Genomic DNA, 16,039 nt, shown 5'->3' on the forward strand with positions numbered 1-16,039 from the left:
TAGTTTATCAATATTCCTTTTATCCCATTTTCTATAGATTATTTCTTTGCAATCAACTCCATTAATTTCCTTCTCAAATTTCATGCATTCTTTATTTGTCACTTGTAATTCTATTAGTCTTTCGATTTGGAAGGCATCACTACAAAGCTCTAGACTTGGACACCCTAGATCAATTAGATATTGTAGACATTGTTGTTGCTTATGACATGTACATACTTGTATACTGTAACTCTAATTTCAGAGGTTAATATGGGCGCTTAGGTAGACAATGGTAAGGAATGTGGTTAGTGTAGGAATATTTGGTGACTTTATCAAGCAAAGTACAATGTAGACTGTGCCGTGTGAGCTTGCAGTAGAAAACCAGGAAATACTCAGGATACTCTTGTAAGGTTAAAAAAGTTAAACTTTTATTGTTTCAGGTAATCCATCTGGGATAGAAAAAGAGCCAGATAAAAGTAGATTACTTATATTTTAGTAGATGAATCTCAAAAGCTGGCTCTCGTGTGTGGATCCTCCCTTCCTAGACAAAGAAACATAAAAGGGGACACTTTTGGAAGAAGTGGGAATCAAGTTTTTCAGAGAGAAAGAAACAAAAATGCTTTAGTACATAGATCAAAGAAAGAAATTGAGAGGTGAAACAAAAGGGAAGGGATTTTCTCTAAAACTCCCTCTATCATTAATTATGTTGTACAAGTGTTGACATCTCTTCCCGTTCATTAGTTTGGCTTTTGCTTCTTTGGAGTTCAGTATCTGAAGAACTACATACTGCCCATTTCTGAAAATGGTCCATTAAGGTGTTTGAGCCAATCTCCAGTGAGGTGATGGGGTTATGTTGATGCAAGGTGAATCCCACAAAGGGATATGGTCGGTCAAGCTCATGGGACTTTTTGCAAAGTACAGGCAATCCTCAAGTTGCAAACAAGATGGTTTCTGTAGGTTTGTTCTTAAGTTGAATTTGTATGTAAGTTGGAACAGGTACATTTTTAGTGTAACTCCAGCCTATATATATATAGGCTGTGTGTGTGTGCACGCGCGCACTGAATGGCATAGGAAAGGGTTAACACCCCTATGATGTTTGTTTTGCTGTTTGTGCCCCTGTTCAGAATATTTTGCTTCAATTTCTGTCCCTGTGATATTTGGATTTTGAAAAATTAGGCTTGTTGTGGAAACAAGGATTGGTGATAAAGCTTCAGTAGAGACGTCTTTCCCCATGATAATTCTTCCAGGAGTGAATTTCCCTTCCAAGGAGTAGGTTTCTCTCACTTCCTGTTGTCTTACCCTTTTTTAAATGAGTCGTTTAGTAATTTGATATTTGTAACTCAAGGACTGCCTGTAACCTAAGCATAGGTAAAGTAGAAAATCTTGCTTGTTGTTAGAATAGCAAAAACGTTCTGTAGTAAAGTTGTCTCTTTCACTTCCCAGAAGGGAAATTTAGCTTTAGACAGGTAACATTGGTGGGTGGTGGTAAAAACTCCTCAGTAGCATAGTTCTTTTAAAACAAGCCAGCTATACTGATATTTGTACCGTATGTAGAAAGATGTGAGCTTTGATCAGAACTTGCAGTTTAGACTTGAGCAAGGAAGTCTTTGCCTGTAATTTTGGTGCTGGTGCCCTCTAGTGGGTCATTAACATACAGAAAATAGGGATGTGCTTTTATTCTCTGTATATTAAATTGAATTGTTCTTACAGAGTTTAAGAAAACATAACTTATTGAATTTCTTATAAAATCTGTGCAACGTTTGGCAATTTGTATATTTTTGTCAGTGATGATTCTACAGTGGGGAAAAAAAGTATTCTGTCAGATACCAATTGTACAGGTTCTCCCAAGATGAGAGAGGCCTGTAATTGACATCATAAGACCTCAACTATGAGAGACAACATGAGAAAACACATCCAGAAAATCACATTGTCTGATTTTTCATGAATTTATTTGCAAATTATGGTGGAAAATAAGTATTTGGTCCATAACAAAAGTTCATCTCAATACTTTGTTATATACCCTTTATTGGCAATTATTTATTTATTTATTTATTTCAATTATTTGTACCCCGCCCTTCTCACCCAAGGGGACTCAGGGCGGCTTACAAGTGGCAATTGATGCCGTTACACTGTTATACAATGAACTAAAATGTTAAAACAGTCATAAAATACAATATACAAAGTTTAAAACAATGCAAAGTGCTTATGTCGTTCATCCACCAGACCTTATACAAGAGCCGTATTTCAGACCGCGTCAAAGCCAACACATGCTTATTCTTCAAATGCCTGCGTACATAGCCAGGTCTTCAGTTTTTTTCTGAATCCCAGAAGTGCCTGTGAGGCGGGTGGGACCGAGAGCAGGGCCTCTCCAGATGATCTTAAGGTTCTTGTGGGCTCATAGGGTCAAACGTTTTCTGTCCTCACAAGGTTGGCACACACTATTGCTGGTATGTTGGCCCAATTCTTCATGCAGATCTCCTCTAGAGCAGTGATATTTTGGAGCTGTCGCTGGGCAATATGGACTTTCAACTCCTTCCAAAGGTTTTTCTTAGAGTTGAGATCTGGAGACTGGCTAGGCCACTCCAGGACCTTGAAATGCTTCTTACGAAGCCACTCCTTCATTGCCCTGGTAGTGTGCTTGGGATCATTGTCATACTTAAAGACCCAACCATGTTTCATCTTCAGTGCCCTTGCTGATGGAAGGAGATTTGCACTCAAAATCTTGTGATACATGGCCCCATTCATTCTTTCATGTATATGGATCAGTCGCCCTGGTCCCTTTGCAGAGAAACAGCCTCGAAGCATGATGTTGCCACCCCATGCTTCACAGTAGGTATGGTGTTCTTTGGATGTAACTCAGCATTCTTTCTCCTCCAAACACATTGAGTTGTGTTTCTGCCAAACAGTTCTACTTTGGTTTCATCTGACCATATGACATTCTCCCAATACTCTTCTGGATCATCCAAATGCTCTCTAGCAAACTTCAGTCGGCCCTGGACATGTACTGGCTTAAGCAGGGGGACACGTCTGGCACTGCAGGATCTGAGTCCCTGGCGGCATAGTGTGTTACTGATGGTAGCCTTTATTACGTTGGTCCCAGCTCTCTACAGGTCATTCACTAAGTCCCCCTGTGTGGTTCTGGGATTTTTGCTCACCGTTCTTGTGATAATTTTGACCCCACAGGGTGAGATCTTGCATGGAGCCCCAGATCGAGGGAGATTATCACTGGTCTTCTATCTCTCCCATTTTCTAATTATTGCTTCCACAGTTGATTTCTTCACACCAAGCTGCTTGCCTATTGCAGATTCAGTCTTCCCAGTCTGGTGCAGGACTACAATTTTGTTTCTGGTGTCCTTCGACAGCTCTTCGGTCTTCACCATAGTGGAGTTTGGAGTGTGACTGCTTGAGGTTGTGGACAGGTGTCTTTTATACTGATAATAGGTTCAAATAGGTGCCATTACTACAGGTAATGAGTGGAAGACAGAGGAGCCTCTTGAAGAAGTAGTTACAGGTCTGTGAGACCCAGAAATCTTGCTTGTTTGTAGGTGACCAAATATATATTTTCCACCATAATTGGCAAATAAATTCATGAAAAATCAAACAATGTGGTTTTCTGGATATGTTTTCTCATGTTGTCTCTCATAGTTGAGGTCTACCTATGTTGTCAATTACAGGCCTCTCTCGTCTTTTTAAGTGGGAGAACTGTACAATTGGTATCTGACTAAATACTTTTTTCCCCACTGTAATAGTCAAAATACTTTGCAAAATATTATTTTCTTTTGAATCTAGTAATAGTTCCATGCAATGAAGTTTTTAAAATGCTTCCACATCTCTTATTTTTTTCCCCAATTGCTAATAGAGCAAAGTATGACCATTGCTAAAATCCAATGCAAATCTTAGCAAATCTTGTACAAGGTAAAGAAAGGTTACAGAGTTAATTGTAAGAAAGACAAATAATATACAAGGTTTTAAGTCTACATTTGTATCTTTTTTTAAGAATTAGCACAAAAAGTATTGGAATAAACATGTGAATAAACATGCTATTTTCTTAGCAAGGCAGCCTTGGATACCAGAAGACTAAGCAGACTGTAGTGATAACACTAGTTGAAACACATTTCCATGCTGGACAAAATTTGCAACTTGCAGAAAGTCTTTTCCCCAGTTGGAAATTACAGTGATAGTGTTTTGTATACATGAGTTACTGGTATACCGGTTACTCCAACACACATACAAATTCACACACCAAAGTAAGCCACTCAGAAGAAATTTTAGTCTTATGTAAATATGTTTGCTGGTTCTGGGGCGTTTGAGTATATTGTTATTTTTCATTTCCTGAAATACATAAATTTCAATCAACGATGACTATGTGAGATAGTGTTATCCGATGATGCTGAAGTAGTACGAGATTGTGATTGTGAAATGATACTTTGGCTACCTGATAAGGTTCATGAAGCTTTCAAGGGAAAATTCTTACCTCACAACTAGTATAGCAGCACATGGCACACGCATGTCCCTCTGCTACAATACATTGACTGACTTCCTATGTTTTCTTCTTAGACTGTGAAAGCTTTTCTTCCAGCAATGTTAGCCACTAATCATGGACACATCGTGACTATTGCAAGCTCAGCTGGGTTAATTGGTGTCACTGGATTGGCAGGTTAGTTCACAGCAGTTGTGCTGGGAGTACAAATGACAGTGCTTTGACTAGTTTAGCTGTGGCCCCCTACCCGTGCTTTGGAAAGGATATGTGGAGATCTTTTCAATCTGGATGTTATGTCAAAGGGTTAACTTGATATGGTACTCACTAGCTGGTGAGACTAAGGATGTGTACATCTGTACTTTAGAATTAATGCAGTTTGACACCACTTTAACTGTAATTGCTCAACAATATGAAATCATGGGCGTTTTAGCTTTTCAAAGTCTTTAGACTTCTCTGCCAAAGAGTTCTGGTGCCAAAACAAACTAGATATCCCAGGATCCCATAACATAGAGCTATGGCAGTTAAAGTGGTTTCAAACTGCAGTAATACTAGTGTAGATGCACCCTCACAGTACCATATGAATTTCCATATAAATGTGAGAGATTTCAACAGGAATTGTTGTATTAGTACAGGCCCGTAGCCAGGATTTTGATTTGGGGGGGGGGGGCTGAGACTGAGTGAGAAAGGATCTACCCTAGCAAACCTTTTGTACCGTTATCCCAATACCCCCATGGGGCTGGGCTGTGGCACAGGCTGGTAAACAGCTGCTGCAATAAATCACTCTGACCATGAGGTCATGAGTTTGAGGCCAGCCCGTGGCGGGGTGAGCACCCGTCAATTAAAAATAAAATATAGCCCCTGCTCGTTGCTGACCTAGCAACCCGAAAGATAGTTGCATCTATCAAGTAGGAAATAAGGTACCACTTATAAAAGTGGGGAAGCAAGTTTAACTAATTTACAACGTTGGAATGAGGAAGTAAGGAAGTGCCATCAGAGTGGATGATGAAGCAGCTGCTCCCCCCTGTGGCCAGAATCAAACATCCCCTCAGGAGAAGGTTAAATTGCCTCTGCGTCTGTCTGTCTGTTGTCTCTGTCTCGGTTTGATGTGTTTATGGGCACTGAATGTTTGCCCTATATGTACATAATGTGATCCGCCCTGAGTCCCCTTCGGGGTGAGAAGGGCGGAATATAAATACTGTAAATAAATAAATAAATAAATACGGGATATATTGAGCATGGAGATCAGATCATGATATGAATAAACACAACAGTTTAAATAATAAATGCAAGGCCTTTTCGTGGACTACCCTGAGAATTTCAGGGGGGGGGCTGAAGCCTCTCAAGCCCCCCCCCCCCAACTACATGCCTGTATTAGTAGAATCTGGTGCAGTATCTTGTAGACTCATAAGCCAAAATTTCATTACAGAATCAAAACCCCATGACACTTAACAGTGATGGAAAAGTAAGACTGAGTGAATGTGACACCCCCCCCCCCCAATAGCTTCCAGTGTTTCAGTAGGCAGGCCTCATAGATTACCTATGTATGTAATACACCTGTAATGTTTCATTTATGTACATGGTGTATAGGAATTATAGTTAGCACTATTATTCATTTGTATAGCACCACCAGTGTCCATGGTATTTCACAGAACAAAACAATAGAAGTTGACATGCTACTTCTGAAATCCTAGTAGCTGAAATCTGTAGCATTTAGATTGAGCCCATTTCCAGTACTCTAGAAATGCAGTTTATGTTCCAGTAAGGAACATCCCGTTCAGTAGGGAACATCCAGTACAGCATTATAAGATGTTCCAGATAATTTTATAGTGTGTTAATGGTGTCATCATTTTTCCTTATAGCTTATAACAGCCTTTTCCAACCTGATGCCTTTATTTCTATGAAGCAGTAACTTCAGCTTCCTGAAGTTAGTGAGAGCTATAGGCTAACATGTTTGGAGGGCACCTGGTTGGAGAAGGCTAACCAAGAGCCCTTGAAACTAACCTAATACCATTGGGAGATATATTTGGGTTCTCTGGAATTAAATTAACCCTATCATAAATGAAAGTTTTCCTTTCATGTTCTGTGATAGGTTACTCATAGTTAAGGCATCTACATCCAGACTTTCATCTCAAATTTGATAGTAGATTTTAAGCAATTAAGCAATAACGTTTTCACAGAAATTAGTTCAGAAATATGGAAAAGGATTTTAAAAAGACGATTTGGCTGCTGAGTGCTATTACATGAGGCTACCAACATTTCAAAGTGTGTCATGTTTCTAGTCAACTGGAGATGGTGGCGCAATGGGTAAACCCTTGTGCCGGCTGGACTGCTTACCTGACGGTTAGGTTGGTGACTTGAAGGTTGCTGGTTTGAATCCGCAAGATGAAATGAGCTCCCATCTGTCAGCTCTAGCTTGCAGTGACATAAGAGAATCCTCCCAGCTAACACATCCGGGTGACCCCAGGGCAACATCTCTGTAGCCTGCCAATTCTCTCACACCAGAAGCGACTTGCGGTATGTTCTCAAGTCACTTCTGCCATGATAAAAAAGTCAACTGGGGAATAAGCAATTGCAAAGAGTATAATTTTCCTAGGCAAAAAACCATGGAAAATTCTGTGAAAATAAATTAATCTGTCAAATAATATTCCAAATTCATGGTAGGTACCAAAAAGAAACCGAAACTTCCTGCAGCTCTGACAAAATATTTGAATTAGTTGGAAAAATTACAATAGACTATTTTGTACATAGTATTGATAACCAGATCACAGAATATAATGGAGACATAAAGGGGTAGGTGGCAAAAATACTTTTGCTGAACATGTTGTAAGTATGGTACAATAGGTTCATACATGTCCCTAAGGAAGGAATTCTTAAATGCAATCTCACTCTTGTGCCAGTGTTAAGATGTGATGTGTTGCTGCAGCAAGAACAAAAATAAAAGTTGAAGTGAATTACAGATTGATTGAGAGAGACAATTAAGACTGGGTTTTTTTCAGGAAATGTTATATTAAACACAATATATATTGTGAAAGATTTCTAGCTTTCAAATGAAATTGCAAAAAAAATTAAAGCAGCTTTGTCTTTCACTGTCAACCACCTGTGTGATTTATGAGTTCTAAGCTAGTGACAGATGTAAATGGTTTCCGATAGAAACTTTTTTTTGCTTTATACAAATCTTGTACTGCTCCAATATTTCTGGTTTTCTCCTTACTTTACAGATTACTGTGCAAGTAAATTTGCAGCAGTCGGCTTCGCTGAATCTCTAGCTGTAGAAATGTTGACAATGGGAAAGACTGGTATTAAATCCACAATTGTCTGCCCATATTTTATCAACACTGGAATGTTTGATGGCTGTCAAACAAAGTAAGTTAACTTCATATATTTTCACCTTAAAAATATTTATTGCATAATGAAGATGAATTAAAATGTAATGGGAATTTCCCTAGCACTTTGATCCTTCTAACCTCAGGTTGTAGTAGAAATCCGTTCTGCCTAACTAATATGTGCATATGTTCGTGGATGCATGTGAACATTTTTGGCAATAGTGTGTGTTTACTATTTCTATTTTAGTAGTTATTTGGAATGCATTTTCACCACAGGTTGACTACTGGTAATTAACCCAGTGTTTCTTAAACTTTTTTACTACTCGTGACACCTTTCCCCCTGAGAAATGTTATTGTGACCTTGAGTATATAGGTACAGTAGAGTCTCGCTTATCCAACATAAATGGGCCAGCTGAATGTTGGATAAGTGAAAATGTTGGATAATAAGGCGGGATTAAGGAAAAGCCTATTAAACAACAAATTACATTATAATTTTACAAATTAAGCACCAAAACATCATGTTTTACAACAAATTGACAGAAAAAGCAGTTCAGTATACAGTATCGTTATGTAGTAATTACTTTATTTTCGAATTTAGCACTAAAACATTGCAATGTTTTGAAAACATTGACTACAAAAACATTTGACTATTAAAAGGCAGACTACGTTGAATAATATAGAATGTTGGATAAGCGAAGATTGGATAAGCAAGACTGTACTGTATATAAAATTGGTACAAAAATCAAACATTTACTGATGATAAATCAGCATTTTCAAGGCTTGCAAAATAGGCTTATTTTTATTTTTGTGGAGTACAGCTGAAGTATTTTCTGCAAAGTCCCTATAAACACTGCACATTGTTTCTGACAGATTTGTGCAAATGGGTGGAATTCAAAAACGTTTTACTGTTACCAAAATTTTTGTGACCCTAACATTGAACTAGGGGGAGGCTCCATTTAAGGCCAGGACTCACAGTTTCAGAAGCAGTGATCTAACCCACAGGTTGCATTGAAATGTAATAGCTGCTCTTTCTAGTGTGCTTTGGAAAGACTTATTTAAAATCAGAATAGTATTCATAAAGTAACAAACAGAATTGAAAACATTTCCTATAAGAAGTGACAACCTTGCCAAATTGGAAATAAAAAGGAGCAGAGACTGGTAAAACTGCTGCTGGCAAGAATATGTGAGGGAGGAACCCAGTTGCACATTGCAAACATAGTAAAGAAAAGCAGACAGCCACTGACTTAACACAAAAACATCTTCTTTGTTTTTGGTTTTCAAAAATAAAGAGGATGAAATACCAAAAAATGTTGATGAATTCTGAACCCTTTTGAGGGAGCGAAGGCACCTGAAATAATGAATCAAATTGAGGTAAGCAAATAGATTTCATTGGCTAATATGGTCTTGATGGCATTCAGAATTTTTACAAAAATACAAAATTGTCAATAAGAGAATGCAGTTTGTCACCAAACTTATTTTTTAGAAGACAGCACATAAGGCACAGTAAGAGGTGCATAATAAATGCATGATACTCACAACCTTCATGTGTTCGGCATATACTGGTATAAAAGGTATTAGTCCAGTTTCAAATATCTTTCCAAGGTCCCCTGTGCCAGCCGGCCAGGGCATCTCTCTTGTAATAAAACACTATCAACAAGTCACATAGTCAAAAGTAGAGAGAAAGAGCATGTGGACGGCAGCCCCTTTTTATAACTTCTCAGAAACCATAAAGGAACCTGCATACCAGAACATACATACCGGAAACAGTAAGCAACAGGATCATAGATAAACATTACTAGAGAAGGCTTGATGAAGGTTGTCATTTCCAACAACAGTACTGCCCTGCAGTAGAATATCTCTGTTGTAAGAGAAGAGTTTCCGACTCTTCATTTGAAGTATAATGTGTTCATGTGATGTACTGTATGAAATCTTTCTCTAAAAAAAACTTTAATACTACACTATCACAGGCCTTGTAATGTGATGTTCCTAAGACCAGAAAATTTCAGTTTGAAAAGGCTGTCAGCTTCTTGAACCGATGTACTTTATTAGCATTTATGACCTCTTATCTGAAAGTAGAGAAAATGGGAAAAAGCTGACCATCCAGAACTGTGCTTCTCTAATGTCTCTTACCAGGTGGCCACATGTGTTGCCCATCCTAGATGCAGAATATGCAGCTGAAAAAATAGTCTCTGGTGTTCTGAGGGATCAGGTGTATGTCTATATGCCACGAAGCATATACGTTTTCAATGCACTTAAAAGGTAATCATGACACATTTTCCTTTTTACATCCCTTTCTCATTCTCGCTTGTTCTAAAGCCCGATGGTAGGTGGAGGAGCTTCGTTTTTTAACCAAACACATTGAAAAGCTTCCTTCATTTCTTCAAGAACACCAAGCTGGGTTGTTAAAGGTATCCACTCAAGAAGGTAACTTGAGGGTAGGCACGGGCAAATATTTTGCCTTGGGGCTGCATTGTGGGCCCAACCGAGAGAGGAGGGCTGGGAGGGAGGATGGCCAGGCACGTGCTGGGTGGGACAGGTCCAGGGAGGAGAGGGCCTGAAAGAGGGTGGGACCAGAAGGGGGCAGGGCAGGGCCTGGGTCATCCTCAGGTTGTCCTCCTGGCATAAGGATGGGGTTGCCAAGAGGAAAACGAGATGCGGTGACTGCCCCGATCCTCCTCCCCCAATCTTCAGGCTGTCCTCTCAGCATTATGCCGGGAGGAGGGCGAAACAGGCAAGAACCGAGAATGCTCCAGAGAGCTCCCAGCCGCTCTGTGCCCTCCTCAGGCCATTCTCTTGCATTGTCCTTATGCTGGAAGAAGGGTGAGACATGAGATGGCTGGGAGCGCTCCAGAGGGCTCTCAACTGCTGCATGTCTTCCTCTCCCATCCTTTCTGCATAAGGATGTAGTGGAGCACTGTGTCTTTATGCTGAGAGGGCAGGGAAAATGAGGGCCTGAGGTTGGCATTCAGGGGGCCACATCCAGTTTCGGGCCTTAGTTTCTGCCCATGTCTGCTTTTGGGTCTTCTTTAGTGAAAAACATTGTAAGGCACATTTCTTGAGTGATACTACATTGCTGCATGGAGTGCACACTGATGTTTCAAACAAATGATTATGTAGTCAGTATTTTCTTATGAAAAAGGAAGATTTTTAAAAACGCTAGTAGATATGTGATGGAAAATATATGTTCCCAAGGGGAAACTAATCTGGTACTTTAGCTTTTGATGGCAGTTTGTCTCAAGATCTTCAGAGTGTTAAGCCGTTTTTACTTAGGATTGAGGTCCCAATGCATACAGAAAGAACAAGAATCACAGCACCTGAAAAGAACCATGATTGGATTTCCTAACCCATTCTTGTATTCAAATGTAATTGTAGGAGGCAGGGCTAGATTAAGACCTGCTGTGCTCCTAAACTAGGTGCAGACCTACAGATTATGTAAAAAGTACAGCTCATAGCAGTTTTATCCAGCATGGTTACATGGAGAGGTACGCTGGAAGTTGGAGATCAACAAAAAATTAAAAAGCTACAAGATTTTCATCCCATTGTAAGCTATGAAAAATTTTAGAGGCCTACAGCATCATGGGGATTGAGCCGTTTTGAATCCTACGCATGGGAGAAAAGCTGGATAAAAATGATGGTGATGATGATGTAGGGCTGAAAACATATCGTACTGTGTTTTTCTCCTCTGTTCAACCATGGCCAAGAAACCCTTTATCCACCTTATGCTGGTGTGCTAATTGCACTTGACTGCAAAAAAAAAAAAAAAAACTGGCCCCAAACATAGCGATACTTGCTTTTTTGAAACTGTATATGGAGCCACCTCTGATAAGTATGTGAAAAATAGATTTGGTCCAAAGAGTAGCATGTGCATATTAGCCCAGACTAGTAAACATATTATACTGATTTTAGAACAGCTGCACTAGTTACATTTCTAGACAGATTTGAGAATGCTGGCTAGTATTTACTATAGTTTGTGTGGTTTGGGCCCAGGATAGTTAAAAGATTGCTTCCTTTCATCCTACATAAGCCTTAAAATCAAATGAGAAAGCAGCTGTATTCCTACTCAAGCAGATCAAAGATGTTGTGAGGGGTTTTTCCAAACTCTGTCTGGGTTATGGATCTATTCAACAAGGAAGGGTCATAATTTTCATTTGTGGTCATCAGGTTAAAACTGCTTTGTTATGGCAGGCTTTTATTGGACACTCTAGATTATCTGCTGATTGCCATTTTAATTATATGCCAAACTGTTCCTATAAACAATTCTTTCTTGTTTTTTTAAAGTATGACAAGAAGCTAATACCATATATTTTAAAGGTTTAACATTCAGTTGCTCATGCTGTTTCTCTTCTCTTTGTAGTATGCTGTCAGCAAAATTGTTTTTTCTTGCCGGAGACTATCTGGGATCTTTCCATTTTATGGATAAGTTCAGAGGCCGGACAAAGACAACTGATAACAAAACATCAGAAAGCAACAATAAAAACTCAAAGTTCACATGACTGAGTTGTGTACAGTAAAGCAGATGTATAGAATTTCTATATTACTCTATTGTGAACACGCAGTTTATGTCTGAAACATCAACAGTAGATATTAGTATTTGCAAGAAATAAAATCCAGTTTAGACCCAAATTGATGGCATATGAATATAATTATATTACATATAATTTTTTTAGAATTACTGCAATTTCTTTTAATTTATAGATTGATGTTTTATCAGAATAGTATCACTTTTGGATATAACATTCAAATGACAAATATTTTGCTATATTTCTAGTTTCATCTTTTATAAATAAAAATGCTAAACAGTGGCAAAATTGAATATACATTTTCTGCAAATTGTATTTGTTCTTTCTGAAGGATCTGAAGCATGTATCATGTTATCATCTAAATAATCTTGTGAGTCTGAATTTTCTGAAGCACAGTGGCAGCAGGGATAGTCTGTTGAATCCGTAATATTTTATACAACAGAAACAGGAAAATGAATCACATGAATTTTAAATATGGTGTGTGTCTGGAGCGGGACATCCAAACACCAGTAATTCTAATTATCCTCAGAACCACACAGAAATTTGTCCACAGAATTTCAAACATAAATAAAAATTGTCTAAGCCCACTAGAAAATTTTAAAATAAAATACCTAAATGAAATAATATAATGGCCTGAGTGTGTGCTTATATTATGTATTTGTGTATATATACACACTCATATAGGAAAGACCAAACGTCATGAAGGGGCCCTGTATATTATACATGATGCTAAGGTGTTGGATACCATTTTTGAGATGTAATTCTTCAGACACAACAGAAATATATTTCTTATACATACTGTATAAGATGCTATGGTATTGTAAATAAAAAATAAATGAATTATTAATTATTGAACCTCCTTTATGACCTTTAGCCCACTCTGTGTGGGCCAGAAGTATGTCCGCATACTCAGGGTGCACATTAACAATTTCACCAGGTGTAACATAATCAAATTCTAAATAACAAGGTACAGTGGGAAAAAGTAGATTATCGAAATTTCAAGTGGAAGGCATTGTAACATACATTTCTGCCATATATAAATGCATAGTGCTTGCATTGTTAGAATAGTGATGAGGAATCTGTAAGATAATGCTTGTTTCAGTTTTTTTTACTGTTTTAATATATCACACAAATGAAAATCCACATTTTAATCAAAGAAAATATTTCTTGTATTCAGTAACTGCATAAAGTCTGCACACCCATTTATAAAGCATTTTAAGATGAGCACAGAACCTGAAAGTCAATGCGTCCCGCTCCTATGCTTTTATTTATTTAAATATTTATATTCCACTTTAATATACAGATGTCTAGACAAATTTAAAACTGTAAAAAAGAGAAAGACATGAGAAGCATAAAAATGGTTCAAAGAAATCCAGAACACAGGACCACCATGCAGATCGCAGCATATGTTCCAAGAGGGGAAGCCAGTGTCTACAGTATTTGGTGCCATACCATCTACTGGTGTTTAATCATTTTCGTTTTGAGTCATCCTGATCATGTCTGTGAGACTTCTGCAAAATGTTTTCCTCATGGTTCATGTCAATCTTCAGGGACTTATTTGTAACAAATACATAGAACATGATCTCAGACACTGAGTATTTCCAAATAAGACCATCTTGTGTATCTAATAATTCCCACCTTCCTATGCAACCACCAGCACAAAAGGAATAAAAGTATTACTTGTGCCCCACAGATCTTTCATCGTCCTATCCAATTGAAAAACATTATTGCTATATTTGGCAGTAACACTTTTTCCTAAATGGACGAACAAGCTGGGTACAAAGACCAAGGAAATAACACACCACCACACAAAATGCCAAATTAAAATACTGTTGGATTGCCATTGTTCATTAGGGAATAGTCAATAATTGCCAAGCACTCCTTTCCTACTGGTACCTCATTCTCTGGAGCAGCTATTTTCTCATTCTCTGGAGCAGCTATCTTTGTTTCAATGGTCCACAAATATTGCCTATGTGCTGGATCTCAAAATTAGCATAGCTTCGAAGTTACAAAATATATCCTGGTTGTCTACTCTTCTTTCCTTGGCCCATGTCTTATATTTATTGATTTTTCTTTCTTCTTCTTTAGGGATCTCCCCTTTTTATTGTCCCTCCTTGCCCACGAGTGTTTCCTGTGTTCTGTCCAATGGGTATTGTACAGCATGATTATTATTATTGTACAGCATGAAACTAGAAAATAGATGTAGATCTTAAATGTACAATAACAGTTCTCTTGCTAACCTTGCTGTATACAGCCTTTGTTTCACCTTAACCATACTAACCCTAAACTCAAGTTCCTGTGACCATTTGCTTGCCCTTAATCATGTATTTTTGAAAAGAAGGACATTAGTATTAGCTGTGTAACTGCTGACATAATCGGCACTGTGAACCAGCTCAGGCTGAAAAAGATGCCAGAGTGCATACTAGTAGCACTTTACCCTTTTGCCTCTTACATCACCCCCCTATATAGTTCTTAGACTGTTGCTCCTATTACTCATAAAGATGATTATATATGTTCCACCCAAAACTTAGTCATAGCCACTGTTCTGAAAAGGGATTATGAAAATTCACGAATTTATAGCTACTTGTTATGATAGCACAGATAATACTCAACTACGCCTTTGCACCTCAAGCCAAGGTGGCAGCCCAGGTCATAAAACAGTGTCTGTCATCATTAATGGACTGGGTGAGGGCTAACTAATTGAAACTTTATCCAGACAAGACAAAGATGCTTCTGATCAGTGGGAAGGCAGATTATGGAAAAGAGATTCAGTTTGCATCAGGTGGAGTTGACATTTGGGGCATACTTCTGGGCTCTGATTCATATTTGAGGCATACTAGCAGTTTTCAATACCATCGACCATGGTATCCTTCTGGAATACATCCCACAAGGTGCTATTCTATCCCCAACGCTTTTTTATATTTACATGAAACTGCTAGGAGGGATCATCTGGAGGCATTGGGTGGGGCAATATCAGTATGCTGATGACACCCAAAAATATTTCCCCATGCCTTCAAAAACAGCTTCAGCTAAGGATAGGGTTTCTCCTCTGAATGAATGCAAGGAGGATGCAATGGGCTGGATGAGGAAAAACAAATTGAAACTGAATCCGGACAAAACAGAGATGCTTGTCTTCAAGGGTCCTAATCTGGGGATGGGAGTGTGTCAACCAGACTTGGATGAGTTTGCACTCCCCTGAGCATGGGAGTTCTCCTAGATCTGTCTCTCCAAATGTCAGTGCAGGTAGATGCAACAGTAAGGACTGCTTACTATCAGTTTCGGCTGATATGCCATCTGCACCCGTTCCTAGATTTGGAAGACCTAAAGATGGTAGTGCACACACTGGAAACCTCAAGGTTTGATTTCTGCAATATGCTTTACTTTGGACTACCTTTGTATTAAGTTCAGAAACTCCAGTAGGTTCAAAATACAGCAGCCAGACTGGTTACAGGAACATCTAGGTGCGTATTACACCTATCCTAAACTCACTCCGCTAGCTGCCAATTACTTTCCAGGCAAAGTACAAGTGTTAGTTTTGACCTTTAAAGCCCTACATGATTTGGGTCCAGGTTACCTACAGGATCGCCTTCTCCTGGCCAATCTGCCCCGAACACTTAGGTCCTACTCCAACCTGCCAGAATTTGACTGGTGACTGTCTCTCAGAGGACCTATCTCTTCCGGCAGGCCTACCCAGTCAGTTTTAATCACAAATTTTAAACTTGGTTGTATATTTATTT

The 16,039-nt window shown here is 38.7% G+C and overlaps 1 protein-coding gene across 3 annotated transcripts in view; it reads left to right on the forward strand.

Moving 5' to 3' along the window:
• Positions 1–12,599, forward strand: part of LOC100556847 (short chain dehydrogenase/reductase family 16C member 5) — a 29,720-nt gene extending 17,121 nt beyond the window's left edge. For all 3 annotated transcript variants that reach the window (XM_062980350.1, XM_062980351.1, XM_003224309.4), the window contains 4 exons: positions 4,537–4,636; positions 7,678–7,822; positions 9,916–10,041; positions 12,137–12,599. In XM_062980350.1, the coding sequence (XP_062836420.1) occupies positions 4,537–4,636; positions 7,678–7,822; positions 9,916–10,041; positions 12,137–12,275 (510 nt within the window). In that variant the 3' untranslated portion in view covers positions 12,276–12,599. The remainder of the gene's footprint in view (positions 1–4,536; positions 4,637–7,677; positions 7,823–9,915; positions 10,042–12,136) is intronic.
• Positions 12,600–16,039: the final 3,440 nt, after the last annotated feature.

Source organism: Anolis carolinensis, chromosome 4 (assembly GCF_035594765.1).
Source record: "Anolis carolinensis isolate JA03-04 chromosome 4, rAnoCar3.1.pri, whole genome shotgun sequence".
Taxonomy (NCBI): domain Eukaryota; kingdom Metazoa; phylum Chordata; class Lepidosauria; order Squamata; family Dactyloidae; genus Anolis; species Anolis carolinensis.